The sequence below is a fragment of the Pteropus vampyrus genome, unplaced genomic scaffold (assembly GCF_000151845.1).
Source record: "Pteropus vampyrus isolate Shadow unplaced genomic scaffold, Pvam_2.0 Scaffold1, whole genome shotgun sequence".
Lineage (NCBI taxonomy): Eukaryota > Metazoa > Chordata > Mammalia > Chiroptera > Pteropodidae > Pteropus > Pteropus vampyrus.
The window spans coordinates 20,731,248-20,745,532 of NW_011888782.1; the positions used below are offsets into that span (position 1 = coordinate 20,731,248).

Sequence of the window (14,285 nt, forward strand, 5' to 3'; positions counted from 1 at the left end):
TTTTCAGCACACAAATCCTGTACGTGTTTTATTAGCTTTATACCTAAGTATTTACATTTTTGAATGGTATTTCTAAATGGTATTGTATTTTTATTCAATAAAAATTTTTATTACCATTTCTAATACCAATTCTAAATGATATTGTATTTTTAATTTCTGTTTCCACATGTTCATTGATAACATATAAAAGCGTGATTTATATTTGTTGATTTTTCACCCTCTACCTTTGCTGACTCATTAGGTCTAAGAGTTTTTAAAAAATAGATTCCTCGGGATTTTCTAAATTGACCATCATGTCATCGGCAAATAGGGACAGTTTTATTTCTTTTTTTTCTGATCAGTATGCCTTTATTCCCCCATGTTCTAGCTACCTCCCTGTGTATGCCGAGGTGCAAAAGCCCCACGTGTATCTGAAGAGCAGCCAAGTGGAGGTCAGCAACCTCTACCTGGGCGTACCCAGGAAGGCAAACATCACGCTCATCAACGGCACACTCCTGCCCACCCAGTTCCAGTGGGGCGAGGTGAGTGTGCTCACACTGTCGGCACCAGGTCTGCAGCCCCTCAGCACCAGAGGCCCATGTGGAGGCAGACATTGTCCCAGGGTCCCGCCCCTGCCCCCAGAGCAGATGCTTAGCTGCCTCCCCCACAGCCTTCCTTTGGCCCACAGTGCCCAGAAAGCTGGGCTCTTCGAAAGAGCAGCACATCTGGTCTGGCTTTTCCTTGCCTGATTTCAGGGAATCCCGATTCCCTGCCTGAGAATGAGTCTCTGATGCACACAGCCAGACTGTAGCCCCTGGCCGGTCCACACGGCTGTTAGGAGCCCAGCTGAGGCATTGCCCTTGGTGCTGCCTGGAGCCTGCTCTGCATGCCATGGGAGATGGGACCACATTCCTGTGCGTCAGAGGCTGCTGCCCTTTGCTCCCCATCACCCTGGGCCTCCTAGGGCGGCTTGTTTAGTCCAGGCAACCCTTGACAGGTGTGAGGTCCATCCAGGGTGGAGGAGGAAAGAAGCGACCTGTGGTTTATTCCACCAGTGGGCACCTGGCACTGCTGTTCTGCTGTGGGGCCCCGGTCTGCCAGCCTCCAGCAGAGCATACAGCAGTACTGAGCACTCTGTCTGGACTCCAGGTCTACCCTGGGAGCCTAGCACATGACAAAAGGCCCGCCCATGTGTCTTCCAGCTCCTGGGACACCAAGCAAGCTTCTGCACAGCAAAGGTCTCCCCCAGAAGTGCCACACTGGGCCCCAGTGAGGAGCTCCAGCTTAGTCTGGAGTTGACTACTCATACCCAGGTGAGTAGGGGTGGAAGGGCACCCAAGGGACTGGGAAGGCACCCTGCAGCTGTCTGCATCCGTGCCACCAGCGTTCTCAGCCTCAGACCCACTCCTGGTCTTTGTCAACCAGTAGAGTGGGGAAGAGATTTCTTGCATTTGGGTCTGGGAGCCCCGTTAGGAAGCCTGGAGCAGGCCTGAAACAGATGTGCCCTGGAACCCACCAGCCACGTCTAGCCTTTGATATCAGTGCAGCCCTCCCCAGGCCATTCTCTGGGCCACAGGTGGGCCCAGCTGTCCAGTAAGCCCAGAGATCCAGAGCAGACCTGCTGCTCACAGCGAGCCCTGTGCTGGGTGTTGCTGGGGAGGCTGACTGGCAGCCAGGCCCCTCCTACGAAGGGTACAATGTCTCTGTGGCACGGCCCACGGCAAAGCCATCAGGGCGGCATGTAAATAAGAAACTTGTTCCCTCAGAGATTTGCAGACCTAGGTCCAAGTTCCTCACTGGCCAACTCGGGGACAGTGGGCTTTCTTGCAGAGCTGAGCCTGAGCTCAGGGCGCAGATGGAGGGACCCCGGCCCGGCAAGGAGCAGACCTCCCTCAGGAAGGGTCTGACTTCTGTGGTAGCAGCTTCCTCAGAATAAATGTGCAGCTTCTCCAGAGATCCAGTTTGAGGGTCTCCCTTCATGCGGGCCTGCCCAGGTCTCTGAAGCAGGCACAGCCTAGAGCCCTGAGGAAGGGGCCAAGCCTCCTGGGGGCAGCGTGTGGGCCCGCAGGCTGGGCCTGTGCATGGTGGCTCACTGGAGGGCATGGGAAGCCCTTCCACAGGGAGCCTGGACAGAAGTCAAGGCCTGTGAGCTGAGTGCCCACCTCAGCCCTGGGACTTACCTGTGGTGACGTGCGTCTGCCGGGCTTTCTTCTAGGAAGAGCTGACGGATCTGGCACTCCCTTGTACTGTGTCAGGCATGAAGGAACCACTGGTTCTGGGCATTTCTGGGAAACCCCAGGGACTGCAAGTGGACATCACCATCTCTACAGAGGGCACTGATAGGTGAGCCCAGGGCCCGGGCCAGGCGACCGTGTGAAGAACCAGCATTGCCTTGTGGTACCTGCCTCCTTTCCACCGATTCCTGCAGCCAGGAAGAAGAGGCCACAGTGTAATCGTGGCTTCGGACCACCTCTGTAGGAACAGATCCCTTTGCCCCTTCTTGCCCTCTGTGTGATCTCCCCCACCCCCCACCCCACTTGGAGGCATGGTGTCCAAGCAGGTAGGGGATGGCTGGGGCAGGGCAGTGGGCACTTTAGGCTTCTCCACATGAGGCCCGCGATTGGGAGACTCTCCAGTCTGCTCCTGGCTGGGGGAGTCGTGGAGTCTGAGGCCTCTCTTGGCATCAAGGGCAGACAAGAAGGGTGTGTCTGCGGGGTAGCAGCTTGACGAGAAGTGAGTCCAAGGACAAAGCCTGGTTTCTAGGCAGCTCTCGCATCCCTGCCCAAAGTGGCTCACTGGGCAGGACCAAGGGTGGTGTGTAACCTGGTGCCCTTGGGCACGGGGCAGTGTCCCCTCACAGAGCTGTGGCTATACCACAGGGAGGAGCTCCACCTGGACTTCGGCTCGACAGTGCCACTGAGGACCTGCGTGAATCGCCAGCTCATCTTGACCAATCGCTCCCCAATCCAGACCCCTTTCACCCTCAAGTTTGAGTTCTTTGGGAGTTCTCCAAACAGCCTGAGCCAAAAACCCAGCCTGTAAGTCTGGTTTCTCTCAGAGGCAGTCACCTGGAAGGACATGGCCAGGTGGGGTTTGCCCGGTGGGGCCTCTGCGTGGCTCAGGCGGCCAGAGGCTGGTGGGCGTGAGGAGTGGGAAGATGTGTTTTCACAGGTAGACATGGGAGATGCAGAGAGGAAATGCTTCCTGCTGCCCACCCCCCAGACCCTGAGAGGGCCTGTGGCAGAGGCTGGGATTGTGGCCCCATCTCCTCAGCCTGGCCTACTGTGGTGGAGGGCTTCTGATAAACCAGGCCATATTCAGGCCAGTGGATGAGGGAGAAGTTACTGGAGGTGGAGGGAACTGTGTGGGCAGAGATGTGGCAGTGAGGCATTCTGCAAAGCTGTAAGTTGAAATCAGCCACAGAGAAAGTTATTTACACCACAGAAATGGGCAGTTTGCTAGCACCTTACTGCGAACACCTCACTGCCAGATCACCTAAGGCTGGGGAATCCAATTTACAAACCACCGCTGTGGGTGGTAGGGAGCCACCAACAATTTCTAAGCCATCAACTTTCCCACTCCAGAAAAGTTAGTGTGCACTCACAGCTGGACAGGTGCAAGCAGGAAAAACTGGAAATGGGCCTGTTGCAGAAAGCTGGGCAAGAGATGGGGAGTCTGGGCTGCGCTTGCCTCCAGGGGTCACCAAGGCACAGAGCCTGGGGAAGAGGAGCTTCCTACCCTAGAGCCCTCCTGATTTTCTTGGGGGGCAGACCCTGGGGCCCGTGGGTGGTTTCAGGTGGTAGGGGTGTGGCAGGAGCAAAGACCGGGGAAGGTGAAGGAGACCTGACCAGCTGTCCCCTGGGCCACCACCTCCTGCTGGGTACCTGGTGAGAGGCTGGTTACCAGGAGAGGTGGCTCAGGCCTGAGGATAGGCCCAGATGGCTTGTTGTGATTTCTGTGTCCTATCTGGAAAAGCCCCGATATCTCTCCCGCCCTGCTGAAGACAGCGCGGATTCGCAAGAAGTTGGCCAAGAAAGAGCAGCTGGGTAAGAGAGCCCCGGGGCAAGCACCGAGCCCAGGTCCAGCCGGAGTGGGGTTCTCCGTGGCCTCCTGAGGATGCGGGCTGGCGATGCAGCAACAGCATCCTGGCCACCGCACTGTCTTTTCCTGCGAGGTCCCTGGGACGGCTGTGGCCCTCCACCTGACAGCACCCCTCTTTTGAATGAAACCATCTCCTTGCTAGGGCATAAGGCTCGTGCACAGGGCCTGGATTTGATTTGGGATGGGTGGCAGCTCAAGAGGAAGGGCTTCCATTGGAGCCTGGGCCCATGGGAGGTGAGAGAGGCTGACCCCTGAATGCTGGGCTCCCAGAAGCAGTCTTTCACTGGACCTATAGGGTGGTTTGTCTGATACAGTGCTTTGCTAACACTTGAGGGTTTGGACCTCATTCCCCTTTCCTGGTTCTCCCCCAGATTTTATGGAAAACATGTTGTCTCATGGGAAAGGAGCTGCCTTCTTTCCCCACATTTCCCAGGGCATGCTGGGAGCCCACCAGCAGCTACCCATCGACATCACAGGCTGTGCGAACATGTGGGGCGAGTACTGGGACAACCTCATCTGCACGGTGAGGGCTTGCAAGTGGGTGATGGCCTGGGGCGCCAGGGGCCTGACCCTGGCCCTTGCCTTCAGGCTCTCTCTTTTCCAACACGTGGCCCTCAGCCTCTCGCATCTCACCAAGTAGAAAAACGATGGTCACTGAGCTGGGGACAGGCATTTGCATTCGCAACAACTACTAGGATTCAGGCAGCAAGCATCCTAGGGAGCAGTGGAACTTTCCACACCTTTTCCCGTGAGGTCCTATGAGGCTGGGGCTGCACTGAGGAGGGCAGAGGAATCAGGCCGCCTACCTGGGCCAGGACCCAAAACCTGGAGCGGGGAGTAAGTGCAGATAAACAGTAATGTCCTCCCTGAGCCAAATCCTCTCCTAGCCCTCAGTGCATTCATTTATTCTCCCATCAGTTCATTCATTTACTTACTCATTCAGCATGAATTGAGTACCTACCGTGTATGGGTTGTTATGCAGGCCACTAGACTGTGCAGGATACAGGGATGAATAAGATAATAGACAATAGCAACAAGGAGCTCTTAGTTTATTATGGAGGGATAAAACACATACATCATCCTGCACGATTTAGTTACGGCATAGAAGATTTTCATGAACTATTTAGGATATAGGACAAGTTAATTATAGTAGATAATTGCTTTATATTGCTTGTATCATGTATGACAAAGCGTTGCTCACCTCAATATGCAGAGAGTTCTATCTAACAATAAGGGAGACAGAGCATCCCAGGTGGGCAGAGAATGAATAGGCAATTCAGGAATGATTCAGGTGACCGAGGAACATATAGAATATGTCATCCGTGGTAATTAAAGTCACACTGAAATGCTGGTTTTGGTAAGAGTCGCAAGGTTTAAAAGTTGTTGGTAGAGGTGCGGGGGTAAAGGTGCTCTCAGGCACTGCAAGTGGGCATGGTGGGAAATTCATGCCGCCCTTTGCAGGTGCTTCGGCCATGTGCTGGGCACACACACAGTTTCCCCGAGGAAAAGTGGATATGTAAACTAATAACATCATACCAGTTTCCTTTTCTTCTCAGCTTGTTTATAATTGGGGGGGGAGGGGGCGTTGGCCGGGGCACCTCAGCCTCCATATTCATCAGTAGAAGATTTGATAAAAATATGAGCTCCATCCATACAGCCCATTAAATGACGCTGTAAACCTTCATTAATAAAATTATCATATGTTGTGAGGAAAAAAAGAGAAGATTAGCAAAAGAAAAGCATGCGCGCCATATGCTCTCATTTATATCTGTTTTATGTACACAAAAGAAGTCTGTCTAGATGATCGTACGTGAACTGTTGACAGTGAGTCATGCTGAGGGGGTAGGATTATGGGTGACTGTTGCACTCTATATTTTAAATTTAAAAAATAAACATTTATTTTCATTAGCAGAGAGAAATAATGTTCTTTCCATTTAAAAGATACAAAAATGTGATCAGAGGGGCCGTAAGGAGCCAAAGGTGGTCAGGCTGGGAGACCTGTACAATTCGGGGGCAGGACAGGAGAGCAGAGACAGAGAGAAGGGCATGGAAGCCAGGGCTCAGAGGCCAGGCAGCCCCAGGCCATCAGGGTGTCTGGGGTGAGAGCATCAGACAGTGGAGAATGAGGCTAGACTCAACTGGAACCAAGCTATGGAGACCTCGGGCTGGCTGGAAAACGAAAGGCCTTGCAGGGAGGGGATGGAGAGGCAAGGAAGGCGGTAGCAGCTGGTGACAAAGAGCGACAAAGGATCGGCGTGTGTTTGCAGGTAGGAGACCTGCCACCATCTGTCATCCCAGTGCACATGGCAGTGGTAGGCTGCCCCGTCAGCTCTCTGAGGACCAACTACACCACTGACCAGTTCCAGAAGGAGCCTGTCATCAGGTGCCCCACCGCCAGCCTCCTCCTCTGCCCCCTTGACACCCTCTGGCCTCCAGCCTGGGTTGTTGCTCTTTGGCTGACCCAGGGCCACCTGGTGCTCCCCAGCAAGAAATCCTCAGGATAGGGTTGCCCTGAGGGGAGAGGCCTCAGGGGACACGGCGGCTACCTGCACATCTCAGAGTGCTGTTGGGGGACAGAGTAGCAAGTTGTCAGTGTGGCCTGAGGTTAGTTCCCCTCACACCAGCTGAGGTGAAATCTGTCCGTCTGTCAGTGTGGTTGTAGGTGGGGCGGGAGTGGGGTGGGGGGTGGGGATGGTTACCAAGGCAGTGAACAGCCCTGGGTCACAGTTCACCGAGCACTCCAGCCCTGGGTCTTGGTGACTCCAGGATGAAGACAGACCACTATGGAGCCTCCTCTCTGCCTGAGCCCTAACCCCAGCCCTCCTCTCTGAAGTAATCCTGCCTGCAAGGTGTGTGCTGGTGGTGGCTGTGCTGATCCTGGTCTCCGGCCCCCAGGTTCAGCACCCAGGTCTCTGGAGGAGATACAGTTACCCGGGTCCTTCGCCTGAATAACTCCAGCCCCTGTGGTGAGACACGAGATAAATTGGGGTTCTTGCTATAGACTGTGCCATGTGGTGGGCTGGGGGAAGCTGATGGCCCATGACTGGGACCCCCAGGAATCCAGGTGGCCTGTGGTTACTGAGGGAGACCCCTGAGGGCCAAGGTAGGAAGTGACCAAGCCAGTTGAGTGTTTTCAGAGAGAGCCACTTATATCCCTGAGGACGGGACTTGACTCTGCCCAACCCAGGGTCTCCCAATGCCCATAGGGCCACAGACACCCAGCTCTTGTCAGGGACAGACACTTGCAGCGGGCACCTTTTCTTATTCCTTTAGCCAGCAGTACCTGAGCTACATGCTAGGTGCTGTGCAAGGAGCTGGGGATACAGAGGAAACAGGACAGCTAGGTTTCTGCTGAGTGGCTTCTGTCCCGATGGGCAGGACAGACGTGATGGGACTGCCATGGCATATTAAATACATTATGACTACCAGAAAAGGCCAGGGTGCTGGGGACTGTATCAAGGGGTCCAGGCTCCCCTGTGGAGGGGTGTTCAGGCTGAGTCCAGGAGGAAGGGCAAGCCAGGGCCTGAGGGGGCGTATGGGGATGAAGAGCGTCTGGGCCACAGGAAGAGCTATGGCCAGCTCAGAACCAGTCAGAACTTCTGGGTGAGGATCAAGGCTTGGCCCTCCACCCCAACTGAACCAGAGTCCATAGGGGCAGGGCTTGGGCACTGTGGTTTTTAAGTTCCTCCGGTGATTTAAAAGAAAGTTGAGAGAAAGGACTGCCGCTCTGTGCGATCCTGCTTGTTCTTGTCTACCAGATCCGGATAATTAGAATGGGTGTATGTATTGAAGTGGACTATCTAACCACATCTTTATCAAGTTCTCCTGGCATTTCCAGTAGTTTTGCTTTATGTTTTTAAGTGCTCTATTGTTAGATGCTTTTGAGAACTAAACCTTAACAAAGGATGCCTTTTATCACCCCGCAGAGTTCGTCCTCGCCCCCTTCAGTGCTTAAATCCCACCTCCCCTTATATTAACATCGCTGTCCCTGGTCGCTATTGCATTCTCCTAGGTATCTCTTCGCTCGTCCCTCTGTTTTCACCCTTTGTGACTGTGATATGTGTTTCTTCATAAATGGAGCCAAGCTTTTTAAAACACCCATCTGACATTCTCTCATCTTTTAAGAGGAAAAGCCAATCTATATATTTCTTCTGATTTTATGATTTGAGAATCCTGGCAAGACAGAAGTCGACATGGTGGCCCTCAAAGACTAGCCTGGCTGGGGGAGGACGTCAATGCGGACGGGGGCTGATAGATGGAGGGGGAGAAGGTAGGGGATACATGAGTTGGAAGGCCCAGGGAGGTCAGCAAATAGGCCAGGTGTGGAGGCTGTGGGGAGAGCACAGTGTGCCTGGGTTCGTGCATTTGGACACGAAGTTCTGGTCCTATGATCTGTAGGGCTGGGGCGACAGAGCCGGATGGTGTAAGCCTATGGATCCTTCTTTCAACAAGAATTGCCTTAAGTGGCATTAGAGAGGAAGCAAGTCCCTGCTCCACACTGAATAGGGGAGAATGGGTGGACTCTGAGGGGCTGCAAGGAGCTGGGGGTGCAGGGAAGATCTGTCTGCTCCTTTCTTATTCCTTGCTCGTCTCCCCCTACCCCTGCTTCAGACATCCGCCTGGACTGGGAGACCTATCTTCCTGAAGACAGGGAGGACCGGCTGGTGGAGCTTCTGGTATTTTATGGGCCACCTTTCCCGCTGCCGGACCAAGACGGAAACAACCTCTTGTGCCCTGAGACCCCCGAGAGCAGCATCTCCTTCTTGTCTTCAAGTCTCTCTAACGAATCTGAGTCCAGCCATGAAGCTGCTCAGGCTGTGAGAAGCGGGGACAGGGCGGGCTGGCTGCCCAGGTGTGGCCAGTGGGCTTTGAGCCTGTGTGAGCCTCACTGACATCTTGATGACAGGCCGAGAGCAGCTGTAGTAACCCACAGATCATCTCGGTCGTTCTGCAGGGGCACGAAGGAGAGCCCTCTGACCATCTGTACCGTGTCAGGCCCAAGCAGGTGGTGAGTTGGACAGGGCTGGGAACTGCCTTGTAGAATCCCGCACTGGCCAGATGGTGGCCTGGGGCAGCGCTGAGGCTGCTGTCCCTACGCCAGGTGGTCCCTGCAGGGGGCAGCAGCACCATCTCCATCTCCTTCACACCGGTGGTCCTTGGCCCCAGTATCCTGCACAAGGTGGAGTGTACTGGCTATGCCCTGGGCTTCATGAGCTTAGACAACAAGGTGAGCCCTCCTGGCCTGGGGTGGCGCCACAGACACTGCCTGTCTCCTGGGTAGCACACCGCCTGCCCAGCCCAGAGATGGCCAGTGATCCACTTGGCTCGGTAGGTGGAAAGGGAGCTTCCAGGGAGGAGGCGGCGCCTGCAAGGCTTCGACGTCCAGCCCCTGAGGCTGGACCTGCATAGCTACGTGAGGCCTGCACAGTGAGTCGGCTGGGCCACCCAGCCTCCCTCCATCCCCCTGTGGGGAGCACCCTTGCTAGGCACTGTTGGGGGCCAGACATGATGGGAATGGGAGGGAGGAGAAGCCAGCAGGTGAGCCCAAGGGAAGGCTGGCCAGGGCCAGATGAGCAGAGTGGGGATGGCCAAGAGGCCCCAGAGGCCCAACCTGGCCCCTGTTGATGGCAGGCTAAGTATGGAGCTGGACTACGGAGGTGGCATGGAATTCTGGCTCCAGGCCAGTGACCTCATCCCCGAGCAGCCGTGTTCTGGGGTGAGTATTTTGCACCCCGTGGCCCTGCCAATTTACCTGGACCTCAGATGTCCCTGTAGACCCTTCTGAGGCACAGGTCTTATAGTCTGAGTCTCCTCCCCTCAGACCCCTACCCCTACCCCAAAGCCATGGGCTTGAGGAAAGGGGATGCATCCCCAGCCTCTCCCACCTCTGTGGCCACCCAGGTGCTGAGTGAGCTGGTGACTACCCACCACCTGAAGCTGACCAACACCACGGAAATCCCACACTATTTCCGGCTCCTGGTCTCTAGGCCCTTCTCCGTTTCTCAAGATGGAGCTAGCCGCAGCCACAGGGCTCCTGGCCCAGGCCGGGAGCAGCAGTGTGAGGAGGAGTGGGCAGCAGTGGGCAGGCAGCTGGTGCTCCGCCCGCAGGAGAACATGCTGGTCAGTGGAGGGTTCTGTGGTCCTCGCCGTCACTAGGCACGCCCCCCTGGGCCAGAGTCACCTTCCTCCACGTACATACACACGTGTGTGCATACCATGCACTTCAACCCACCCTTATGTTTATACTCAGACACTTGTATCCAAACTGCACATTTGACCCCCCTCCCCCGTGCCCTGTGTACTCAGGGGCACTCAGGAGCACTCCCACTAGACACGCCCTTTCTACATGGGCACTGATACATGCAGGTAAGACGTGATGTATCAGAGTGAACACACGCGAGTCCCAGACACACCAGACCCCTCCCCTTCATTCCTTCTGTCAATATCCCGGTCAAGGCCCAGGCAGTCCCGTGAGCACCTCCACTCTGCACACAGACCCTTTCTTCTCACATGCCCTCAGCGTTTTGTCTGAGAGCTCAGGCGAGTTCAGGTTTGATTGCCATCTTTCCATCAGTGTAAGGCACTCCGGGTCCCAAAGTGACTTAACCTCTTCTGATGAGGCCTCAGTGATAATAGGATCCTGGATTTGCAGGGCTGGAAGAGGGGTAGTCCTGGGAATGCCAGGGCCTCGGTGGGAACATGAGTGTCTGCCACCTTTGCTAAGGCATCTGGGATGAGGACAGGTCACAGGCCATGTGGGTGGCTGGCTATGTGCACCCACATATCTGCATTCTGGGCTCCTGAGTGTGCACAGCCAGGCCAAGAAGAGCCAGCCAGGCTGGGTGCCCACCCTCTCTCCTAACTTCCCTCCTGCTTCCTCCTCTCCTCTGAGGGCCTTCCCTTTATGCTGCTGCTGCTTAGAGCTCCAGCTGGGCCCTCGCTTCACTCTGCACATTCCTGGGTCATCCTAGCCACTTGCAGACCTTCAGTGAGCAGCTGTATTCTCCTTCAAAATGTATACTTCGGAATAGGTGTACTGAGTGCCTGCCATGTGCCACAGTGCCGGGGCCTCTGACTCCTGACCAGAATCCTTTCCCAAACTTATTCTGTCCAAACTGAATTCCTCATCTCGCTCCCAACCCAGTCCTGCCCACACCTGTGCCTCCTCTGTCGGCGGCAGCATTTTATCTCAGCAAATACCACCACCCTCCCCAAGCCAGAACTCTGGCACCTCCTCATCCTAGACTCCACTGTGGCAGCCACCATGCCCTGCTGCCCTCCCCTCAGCCTCTCAGCATGTCTCCCTTCTCTTCACCCCACACCCTTGTTTTTGTCTAGGACAATGGTTTCCAAGCCTGGCAATACAGCAGTGGCCTTTAGAAAGTTTATTAGGAATAGTTCGCAGCCCTCACTTCCAGAGATGAGATCTGGACGTTTAACACGTGCCTCAGCCGATACTGATGAGCTAGTCCCAAGGCACCGTGTTCAAGGCCCATGCGTCCAAACCCCATCCTGCTGGGCCTAAGTTACCTATCGGCCCCTAACTAATGTCCTCTAACTCACTCGAGCTCCCCCAGCCTGCCTTCTCACAGCAGCCAGTGACCTCTGAGGGCAAAGCTGGCTCAGATGTCTCCCTGCTTAAAACCCATCAGAGGCTCCTTACTGTCCTCAGGATGAAGACACAGGCCGTACCTGGGCCTCTGAGCCTGGTCACACTGCGGGGTGAAGGGCAGGCATGGCATTATCCTCCACGGTGCTGGACATGAAGCAGGGAACAGTGTTTGTGGGATGAATGCGCCTGACTGGTGCTGGGGGAGGCGCGCTGCTGGGCTGTTCGCTGGGCAGGGCTGGGTCAGTCTGGGCCCTGCAGGCCATGCTGCGTGATGACTGAGCTGGGACCCTGTCGGGCCTGCAGGGGCTGTGGGAAGGCAGGACAGAGATCCAGGTGGGGAAGCGGCCGCCTGCCTTCAGCAGCCTGAGGTGACAGTCTGTCCACGCCTGCTCAGGTGAACGTGTCCTTCTCCCTATCCCTGGAGCTGCTCACCTATCAGAAGCTCCCAGCCGACCAGATGCTTCCCGGAGTAGACGTTCGGCAGAGCACGAGTGGCGAGAAAGAGATGGTGTTTACGCAGAACCTGCTCCTAGAGTACGCCAACCAGACCGCTCAGGCGAGTCCCAGGCCTGCCCCACGTGCTGGGGGTGGAACCAGGCTGGACTCAGTTCCGGTGGGGTCAGAGGAGGATACACCGCAACAGGACCCTCAGAAATAAGAGGAGCCCTGGCCCTTGCCCCGAGGGCCCAGCCTGGCCTGGAAGAGGCCTTGCACATGGCGAGATGAGGGTCATCCATCCTTATCTTAAGAGCTCAGAGCTCAGGTGAGGTGCTACAGTGATAAATTGGAGAAGTCTTCCTGGAGAAGGTGGCATGTGAAGCTTCCTATTTAATTACTGGTTAATGGAGAGATAAGGGAAACTACATTGAAAGTCAGGCCGAGGGAATGGCCTGATGTGTGGGGACAGGAGGCAACTGAGGTAGCTGAGGGATGACTCTCAGGTTCATGTTGGGCTTCGAACACCAGGGTGAGCACCACAGGCCTAGTTCTGTGGACTGTGACATCACAGGGCTGTGGTGTGGAGCTGAGCTGGAGGGGCCAAGGCAGGCAGGGGTTCAGCAGGAAGGTGCAGTGAGGAACATGAAAGAATGACCTAGGGGATGGATTCCAGAGAGGCCAGAAGGAAGGATCTGAGCGCTAGAGCCAGGCAGGCCCTCTAGCTTGGTACTTAGCTGCTGGCACCCAGCAGTTGGGGAGGCTGAGGTGATTAGGTATGTATGGCGGGGCCTGACATTAAGAGAAAAGGCAGGATAGCCCAGTGCCCAAGGAACACAGGGCTGGGCCTTGGGGACCCTGTGGGAGCGGGGAGGAAGGCTGCTTGACCATGGAGCAGAAACCAGAGCTTGATGAGGACAAGAGTGGCGGGGGGCGCAGATGGCATCTTCCTGGAACCTCTATTTGCACAGAATCCCACAAGCAGCCTCTGGCTTTAGATGGCGGTGCCGGCCCCCTTCCACCCACCATGGTGCTACTTGTGTGCTCCTCAGAAATGTCACTATTCAGAGTCAGCAGGGCCCATGTGTCCCTGAGACCCTGGCTCAGAGCCCAGCAGGAGTGGGCAAGGTCGCCTGGTCCCCATCAAGTTAAAGGCTCTGTCCCCATAGGTGGTGCCCCTGCGGGCCACTGTGGCCGTGCCCGAGCTGCAGCTCTCCACTAGCTGGGTGGACTTTGGGACCTGCTTTGTGAACGAGGGGCGGGTCCGGGAGGTGTACCTGATGAACCTGAGCAGCTGCCGGAGCTACTGGACTGTGCTGATGGGTATGTCATGCCCCACTGTGTGGCTGGGCCAGGAGCCCCAGGAAAGGGCCTCTGTGCCCTGTCCCTGCAGGCTGGCTCCCCAGGGCTGGTACCACCTGGGAATCCCTGCAGAGATGGCCAGTTCCCAATCCTAGGTGATCTCCGTGGCTGCCCTCCAGAGATGGGGGGAGAGAACTTCCTAGGGCAGCACCTGGAGCTGCCTGCCCTTGAGTGTGCTCCCTTACCCTCGGTGCAGGCCAGCAGGAGCCAGACAAGGACCCTGTGGCCTTCGGGGTCTCCCCAAGCAGTGGAGTGCTGGAGGCGCGACTGGTCAATGCACCCCCAACCTCTGTTACCCTGCAGGTTCTCTTCACTGCCAGGTACAGCCCCTTCCAACCTCCCCGTCACTGCCCACAGGCCCCGGTGTCCTCCTAACCTCAGCCCCCATGGCCTACAGGAGCAGGGAGCTGTACGAGTCCACGCTGGTAGTGGAAGGTGTGCTGGGCGAGAAGGCCTGCACCCTGCGGCTCCGTGGCCAAGGCTCTTATGACGAGAGATATGTGTCACTGTACCACCTCTGAGGCTCTGCCTCGGCCTCCCAGCTTTGGAAATAAACATGGCCTAGAGCTAAAGAATCATGGCACACACTGGAGGACCTGTGAGCCGCTCCTGGGATGGGGGATCCCCCCCTTCCAGGGCACTGGTCTCAAAATGGGCCCTGCATGTGATGGCCTCAGAGCTAATATAAAGGACAAGTCATACTACCGTGAAGACCATGGCAATTAAGAAGCAGTACTCAGATCGAGCAGAGGCAAGACCAGCATGGCGAGAACTGGCCCCTGGGATAAACCACAGC

General features: G+C 55.9%; 1 protein-coding gene across 1 annotated transcript in view; it reads left to right on the forward strand.

Moving 5' to 3' along the window:
- Window positions 1–14,216, forward strand: part of DLEC1 (deleted in lung and esophageal cancer 1) — a 57,295-nt gene extending 43,079 nt beyond the window's left edge. Inside the window, exons 20-37 of the mRNA XM_023537654.1 lie at window positions 368–521; window positions 1,182–1,292; window positions 2,195–2,322; window positions 2,859–3,017; window positions 3,955–4,025; window positions 4,452–4,603; window positions 6,348–6,463; window positions 6,976–7,046; window positions 8,692–8,897; window positions 8,987–9,088; window positions 9,182–9,307; window positions 9,413–9,507; window positions 9,712–9,796; window positions 9,982–10,200; window positions 12,087–12,248; window positions 13,297–13,450; window positions 13,686–13,809; window positions 13,887–14,216. Coding sequence (XP_023393422.1) covers window positions 368–521; window positions 1,182–1,292; window positions 2,195–2,322; window positions 2,859–3,017; window positions 3,955–4,025; window positions 4,452–4,603; window positions 6,348–6,463; window positions 6,976–7,046; window positions 8,692–8,897; window positions 8,987–9,088; window positions 9,182–9,307; window positions 9,413–9,507; window positions 9,712–9,796; window positions 9,982–10,200; window positions 12,087–12,248; window positions 13,297–13,450; window positions 13,686–13,809; window positions 13,887–14,010 — 2,359 coding nt within the window. The 3' untranslated portion in view covers window positions 14,011–14,216. The remainder of the gene's footprint in view (window positions 1–367; window positions 522–1,181; window positions 1,293–2,194; window positions 2,323–2,858; window positions 3,018–3,954; window positions 4,026–4,451; window positions 4,604–6,347; window positions 6,464–6,975; window positions 7,047–8,691; window positions 8,898–8,986; window positions 9,089–9,181; window positions 9,308–9,412; window positions 9,508–9,711; window positions 9,797–9,981; window positions 10,201–12,086; window positions 12,249–13,296; window positions 13,451–13,685; window positions 13,810–13,886) is intronic.
- The last annotated feature ends 69 nt before the right edge of the window (window positions 14,217–14,285 follow it).